This window comes from Cephus cinctus, unplaced genomic scaffold (genome assembly GCF_000341935.2).
Source record: "Cephus cinctus unplaced genomic scaffold, Ccin1 Ccin1_scaffold0230, whole genome shotgun sequence".
Lineage (NCBI taxonomy): Eukaryota > Metazoa > Arthropoda > Insecta > Hymenoptera > Cephidae > Cephus > Cephus cinctus.
Genome location: NW_014332946.1, coordinates 885,167 through 893,342, shown reverse-complemented (window position 1 = coordinate 893,342; position 8,176 = coordinate 885,167). Strand labels below are relative to the sequence as shown.

Here is an 8,176-nt window from a genome sequence, read left to right as displayed (position 1 = left end):
GGGGGGGGGGGGGGGGGTGGAAATAATTATATATCGGTTAATATAAATAATACCTAATGATTAGGCTACTTCCGGAATTTAAAAGAAATAGACCCTCTGGTCCGGTAAGCACGGTCGTTGATTCCATGGACAAAATGATCCTGATCGTCCGACTGGTCTTCCTACTTGAACTGTATATTCTGGCGATGCTGGTCGCAATCCTCTTCCGTCCGTACCTACCCCTGGTTCGGCAGGGGCCATCGATAACGTGGAACCAGCCTCGTGTCCTCGTCCACGTCATCGTGGGAAATGGAATTGACATTAGTCGCTTCCTATGAGAAATGGAACGGGAACCACCTGACGTGGGAAACCTGACTGATTGCCGTGGTGCCTGAATTATGACAGGGGTGCCAACACGTCGTGACTATCGTTACGCGATCAGCTCTCCTCCACCCCCGTAGGTCTCCCCTCTCCTCCCTCTCTCCCTCTCGCTCTCGTCCAGTCCACTCATCCAGTCTCTCTCTTGCCCTCTCGTGTTCTCATCGCTCTCCTGACAGCTTGTACTTCACCCCCGGGCCATTATGTCAGATCCATTAGCGCATGACCCACATTAGGGGTGCATGCTGAAGTAAGACCGCATCTGTCAGGTGTACCACGACAAACATCACTTACCCCCCCTAACTAAAAAAAAAAAAATAAAAATTTTCAAATTGAAAAATCTCCAAGGTCTTCAGCCGGGTCCGGGTGTTCAGAATACAAGGGCCAGGACTGCGCGGAGACAAGATAGAAACCGTGAGGTTAGGTTGGGCTGAGAATCACCCTTGTCGAAATAGAGTTCAGCCGAGAACCTTTCTTGGTACTTTCGACAAGCTATTCTCCTGGAGGAGGATTAGAGAGATGGCCGACCGAGGGGGTCTAGGTGAGAGCAAAGTCAAATGGAGGGACCAGTTGACCCTGGGTCACGGGATCTTTATGCTGATATACCTATAGGGATTTATCGAGCTCTCTCCTCTTCCATCTTGGGTACGCCTAGGGGAAAGGGAGGTGGGACCAGGAGGGGATTTTGGCTTGTAGGGTATTTGCCGGTCCGGAGGTATGTTGCTCTACTTGTTGTTTTACCTCCTCGCCGCTACTCAAAGAGCTTGCGTAACGCGTCCTGGTACCACCCACCAGCACCATCATCATCAGTGCTAATACCAGCGTCGACCTCGACGTCGCTCCCGTCGTCTTCGAGCAATTACCGGGTCTCCTCTTTCCGCGTGTCCCCGTCGTTCCCACGAAATGACAGCTCGACACGGCATTCCATCGTGGCACTCCTAGGTATTAGATAATTACGGTTCGAGCCTTTTCCCCTTCTATTTCCTCCTCGTACAACCCACCACCCCCATATACCGGTACCCCCGTCTGATCATCCACCAAGAAACCGATCGGGTTGTATAAACCGATCTGCTCCATCCAGCACCTACCGATCATCATTCGATCCTCGCATTGGCTGGCTTAGACTCTTTTCCTTGGCATCGAGCAAGAATTCACAATTCGGACTTCCGGTTATCAATTTTTTTTTATCGTTATATTATGCCACCCTCTCTGGATGGGATTCAATCAGCGGAAACATAGTACGTCTTGTGGTAGGTCCACGGGATGGATGATCGATGGACCGGTCCAGTCTAATCTCGAACCGATCTGTTCCAGCGTCCTCGGCCTGTTAATTTTCTTTAATTATCGCTGAATCATTTCGCAACGGCACACGACACTCCCTTACTTAATCGTAATTGAGGGTTAATGGATTTCGAAACAAACTAGTCGTTCAGCCATTCCCAGCGAACTGGACCGTTTCCCGAAGACGCCATTAGGCGCTTACAGTTGTTTCCCTCGTTACCGGAGCTTCCTCAACTTCTCGAGGGTCGAACCAGACTCCCTCTCTGCTTCCATCTTCGCGCACACCTTTTTCCACGTTCCATTTACCTTTTTCCCGCGAGCTCCATCCATTTATACGTCTCTCTCGCTCCCATTCAATCTTCCTCGCCCACCTAGTTCATCCTCGACATTTCACTCTTGCCAGGTTCGTCAGGAAAGTTCAAAGTGCAGACGTATCCCAGCAGAGAGTGGTCCAAGTGAACGTGGTTACCAATCTTGGAAAATCGAACTTTGACCTGTCCTCATAGTCGTACGGGGTCGGGCACGATTCTTATCCAAGGTAGCCCCGTGCACGGAGATAATCGGGAATGGAGACCTCGAGATAAAGATCGATGGAGCCAAGGATGCTGGATGGAGATGAAAATGAAAAAGAAGAGGTTAAAACTTGTACCCTGAATAAAGTTGGAGCTTTCTTTGAAACTCTTACTGAAAATCTTGCGATACCCGTGGTCACGCTCCGTCGAGCATTGCAGATTTACTGCACAAAAGGAAAGACATATTTCCATTGCAGGAATACGGGGGACGAGCGCCGGCTGGATGAGGATGGGAACGAGGACAACTTCTGTAAATAAGTCGAACTCGTCGACTTTGCTTTTTCCCTTACGATTCGAATATCGAGTAAGCAAGCAAAGGAGGAAATTACGACATTGCCATTATGGACCGCGAACAGAGACGTTTCATGGTGCATTAATGGTCGATTGCTAATTAATGAGAGAAAATCGCGGAATAGGCAAATTCAAAATCCGCGAATCTACGAATATTCGAATATTAAAGTCCGTGAGCGAGTATGCCGCTGTCAGGAACAAAAGGAGAAAAAAAAACTACGTATCTCACAGAACTTCAATTAATTTCACTTTCGTCAAGTTTTCCCGTGGACTTTTACCGAAAGGAAGGAATTCCGTTATCCGCGAGAATGACTAAGTAAGTCAACGAATCGGCTAGTTGAAAAACTTTAACCGGGAAGAAAAGAAAACAAACCGATGGAAGAGAAAAGAATACGATAAGACGAAGACAACCGTGAGAACCACCTAGTGCCCAGTGCACCGAACTGAACTTTAGGTTGCATCACGAAAAACCAGAAGCCTGATTGTGACTGTAAAGAAAAATAATAATAACAATGCCACATCATAACCTAAGAAATTGTCACCAGATACGCAGAAGGTAACCATAAGAGCAAAGTAAAAAAAATTTTACGTGAAAATGGACGGGAACGCAGACGGAACGTTGCCCGTGTATACAGATAGTAGGTCGCACGTAACGGAACGGTCTGTCGCCACGGCATAAAGTAAAAGTATCACCGATAACGATACCGGTAAGTCACGCGATTATTAGATCCACACAATGATAAATCTGCCTGTTAAACGCACCGTATGACGAAGGTAAACAGTGGGGTAAAGTCGCGGGGAGAAATGCCAGTAGGAATTTCGAATTCGAAAAGCGCGCCTTTTCTGCTAAGCGACGAGCGTACGGAAAGCCGAAAAAAAAAAAGAGAACCGAACCGACACGAAGAGGCATTCGGAAGTCAGTCTAGAGTGACGCCGTCGTCGCGGAAATTGAATGTACAGTTACACGGCAGCGCCGAGTGCACGCGCGACGATGCATCCGTAAGAGGTGCATTTGTCCTATTCCTATGCACCGGTCGCCAGCCATTACGGACGCTCATTGCGTCGCGACGCGAAGCGAAATAGTAAACCAGTCGAACGGGCGGCGAGGCGGCGCCGGATACTGTTATGTCGTTGCCGCGCGGCGATGCGATTTCCTTCGTCCGTGGACCGTACGTAATGCCAGGCTACGTTCCCGACCACCCGTCTCCTTCCCGCTCCCATCCGCGCCCTATCTCCCAGCATCTCTCTCTCTCACTCTCTCTCTCTATCCATTCGACCACTCGACCGTTTCGATACGCTCAGTCCCATTACTGCAAATAGCGACACCGATACAGTCTGCGGCACGTTCGGCGCCCAGCGCCGAGAGCCATTACGATTCTCCAAAATTTGCCTTATCATAATCGAAAATTCCACACGATAAGAGATCGACTACGATTCCGTAGTACTTCGCATTACCAAAATTTTTTTTTAATCATTCCATTAACAAAAACCAAATTTACTCGAAAAAAAAAACCACCACAAAAGCAACCGTGAAATCAAAAAAAAATGTGACGTAAAAAATATTCAATCTTCCACGAAATTTCATTAAAAAAAAATTTCTCGATAACAACGTGCCATTCTTATCAAATCGTCTCCAAATACGAAATACAAGGATGAGAGGTAGATAAGGATGGAGGGAAGGAGGTGGGGTCCAGTAGCTCCCGAAAAATCGTCAATGCCCGTACAGCATCCCGAGATCGAGTGCTCGGATCGGATGCGTCTCGAGGTCCGGCGTAGCTCTATTTACCGTCGTCGTTCTTCCGTAACGACACGACGAGCGATTCGGAATCGTCGCGGCGCCGCGGCGCCAAAGACAAGGACGCGTCGGCAAGCCGTAGCCAATTGGAGGATCTAAACGGCCAGGCAAAGTCCATAGAGACTTGCTGAAAATTTCACAATGCCAGATCTGCACGAATATAATTGTGTCCTTCCCCAGTCCTCCTCGCCACAATAATTTCCCATACGCAACATACCTTTTCCCTCGTACAGGACACACAGTGTGCATATATATATATATATATGTATATACAGGGTATTCGTTATGAAACTGTAGTTACACTGTTACATTCCTTTTCAAATTCTAATCAATACGTGTATTTTCATTTTTTATTTCACATATCAAAATTTCGAGATAATCAAGGTTGAAGTTGCAGTAATGCGACCAATCAGAACGCGTTTAAACGGAGCGTAGATGACGTCCCGAGCCAGCCCGCAAGGCCTGCTTACACTAGGCCAATAACACTAAGAGTATCGTCGTTGTGTCCCTGTTTATCTGCATGTATTTGAGTAAGATACAAGAGACGATACTCTTAGTGTTATTGGCCTCCTGTAAGCTGGCCTTGCGGGCTGGCTGGACGTCATCTACGCTCCGTTTAAACACGTTCCGATTGGTCGCATTACCGCAACTTCAACCTTGATTATCTCGAAATTTTGATATATGAAATAAAAAATGAAAATACACGTATTCTTTGGAATTTGACAAGGAATGCAACGATGTTACTACAGTGCGTTTAATAACGAACACCCTGTATATAATACACATACGCGCCAGCACGGCATAACGTATTCGGCGCGTATAACCGTGTCCGCAGAGCCACGGTATCCCCAGCCACCTACTCAGCCGTCCAACAAGACAACACAACATGCATCCATGCATTACGTATGTATAGCAAGTACATATGCGCGCATATGCTGCATATATAGTCAGCGACCTAGCTAGAGAGCCGATGCCACGACGCCGGGCGTCAGTTTCTCTGGCAATGAGAGGAAGAGGGTGGTTACCACGTATACGCGTAATGCGCAACTAGGTTGCAGCCATCATTGTGCAGTTAACGGGGTTTGAGATACCGCGTGTAAACAGCGCCGGAGCGATCGTCGTCACCGTCACGCAATCGCAGTAGGGACGAATCGCGGATAAAAGGGAGACGGGGCGACGAGAAACGTAGAGACGCCCTACGGGAATCCCAGCGAAAATACGATGAACGTCAAAGGCAGCGAACGACGTATCGACGATGGTCGAAGGCATAAAACCATCTAGGAAATGCGTCGCCGGAACGGCGGAACCGGTGCGCCAGAAACGAAGACAATGGGGAACACGTCACGCACAAGGAAATTTCTCAATCCGACTAGGCGGCATCGGCCGACGTCCCGGAACGTTTAGAAAGCAAACAATCGGTATGCGAATGCAAAAATGGAACGGCGGATGCAGATCGTCTCGGGTCTCTAACGGGAGTCGTGTGAACGGGACCTAAGCCTCGTACGGACTGCGCGACGTCTAACGTGCTTTCGGCACAGTAGCCGGGCTCTTAGAACAGTTGAAACACGGAAATGGAATTTATCCTTCGGCCGCTGACGGTTAGACGGCAAGTACGAAAATCTATACCGGATTTGGTCGCGCTGGGTACGAAGGCCTTTAAGCGTATCGCCGTGGCCTTAGGGTGGGTTCGCAAGAGGGAAGGATGATGGGCGACAAACCGTGTAAGAGGGGTTGAGGGGTGTGCTTGTGAGTGTTAAAACGACGGAGGGGTGACGGGGAGGGAGGGGGGTGGCTGAGGACGAAGTGTGTTGCACTTGTGACGTAATCGCATTATGTCGTCGCTTCAGCCGCAATGCATGCGAAGTAATCTTGTCGCGGCGATACCAGACAACCCGACGCCCGTGTTCGCGCCCGGTGAAAACGCCGGCTTTGGCTCGCGGGAGCAACGAGCAAGCTCAGGGAGTTGTATAACGGGACCGGGAGTACGACCCCGTCGTACTTCGAGGATCCTTCTAGAACGTTCTATACCATAGAAATCCCCTCCCCTCCACTCCCCACCCGTTACCACCCCTCTTCCCGATCTTATAACTCGCTGCTAATCTCTATCCACCTGTACCCACGTATACGGAGCACCTACCCGACGTCCCTTCGATTTATTATTATTCATGCAACCCATTTGCAACGTTTTACTTTCATGACTGCTAATAAACTCCACTGTCCGCCTCTAATCGAATTTATGCTAATAGCAATTAGGTGTACACGGATGTTCGCGACCCGTCCGAGACAAGAGGCTCAGAAGCAACCCCTTGCAGTGTACACGAGGGTGGCGTCCCCCATTGTCATCCCTATTGCCACGAGGCAGGAAGGAAGGAGAGGACCAAGAATTCAGGAACCAACCATGTAAAAGCCGGATGGTATATGACTGTATGCTGATGTATATATGAATAGTCATGTGGCACTGGGAAGCCTCACGGTCTGGCAAAACATCCGTTTTCATGAGATTCGGATGACCTGGGATTATTACGAGTCTGGGAAACGTGGATTTAACTAAGAAATTTCTTCGAAGAATTTATTACCCCGTAATGGCCCTCCGGTCGTACTTATAATTGCGGGTAACGTCGTTTCGTTTAATAGGAAATATAAAAATTTTTTCATTTTACTCACCGGCGAGGACTCCGGCCATGTAGACCGCCGCGATCCTCAGGCTTCCGTGTACCATTTCCAGAGGAAGACCCACGACCACCTGTACCCCCAGGTTAAACAGCAGGTGAAGCCACCTGAAAAAAGAAAGAACGGCGTCGTGAGTGTAAGGTTATGCTGTGTCTACTATGGTTCACGAAATATAGGTGTCACGTGGCAGCCTCTGTCGATATATCCTTATGTTATATTCTAATGAAAATTCGATATCGCAGTTAATCCATTAAAAATTACATCCTGATATTGGAGGTACGACGAAGACGAGATAAAGATTAAAAGAACAAAAAAAAATCCACTTCGTTAGAGTTCCATTGTATTTTTCTCGGAAAAAAAAAAAAAAAAAATTCCCCTGGCGAAAATCAAGCAAAGATATATCCGCGTGCCTAATAACGACTAATGAATTATTATACTTATACAGGGCGGGCAACCCCTTTAGCATTAATTAGAAACATCTCATTAAAGTTTCCCTCCCTGGCATTCGGCTCCCGGCCTACTGGCGCGTCACGAAGAAAGATAACGAAATGTATGGAATCGTGGGAAGTCGAAAGGATAAGTACCACCAGTTAACCAACGACCTGTGAATATCACTAGGAGAAGGGGAGAGGGGGGGGGGCGGGGAAATATTCGTCGAATTAACCATAAATATGCATTTTATCTCAAAGCATTCCCGAAAACGACTTAAAACTTTAAACTTACGCTGTATATGTTTTATACATATGTATATGTATATATATTTCAAAAGCACCACCGCCATTGATCCTTATCCGTCCGAGCAGTCAAGCGCGCATAGAAGTTGAAATTGAAATACGAATTTGCCAGGACAGAGAAGTCGCCTCCGAGAGGATCGATAACATACGAGCCGGACACGCGTGCCAAGAGAAGCCAGCCCGACGTCGCGACGCCGTCGGCAAATACGAACCTAGAGCGACCGACGACACAGCCAGCAACTCCGGTTATACGTACGATGCGCCTAGTCGAATTGCGTGCAAGCGCCACTCGAGTATATTGCATGTGCATTCGCAGGGTGCACGGAGTGCAGGGCCGCAATTGCATCGAGATAAAGAAGAACGGACGAAAGTGGGCGGCTAGGAAATAGCCAATTTGTCTGGCCCATCGATTTAAACGATTCTCTGCATCTGGCCGGTGATCGACAGAAGTCTGGGAAGTTAGCCCCCCCCCCCCC

The 8,176-nt window shown here is 48.2% G+C and overlaps 1 protein-coding gene across 10 annotated transcripts in view; it reads right to left on the bottom strand.

The window, feature by feature from the left end:
• LOC107265606 (protein rhomboid) overlaps positions 1-8,176 on the bottom strand; it is a 189,523-nt gene that overhangs the window by 7,867 nt on the left and 173,480 nt on the right. For all 10 annotated transcript variants that reach the window (XM_025082884.1, XM_025082879.1, XM_025082882.1 and 7 more), the window contains one exon: positions 6,961-7,073. In XM_025082884.1, the coding sequence (XP_024938652.1) occupies positions 6,961-7,073 (113 nt within the window). The remainder of the gene's footprint in view (positions 1-6,960; positions 7,074-8,176) is intronic.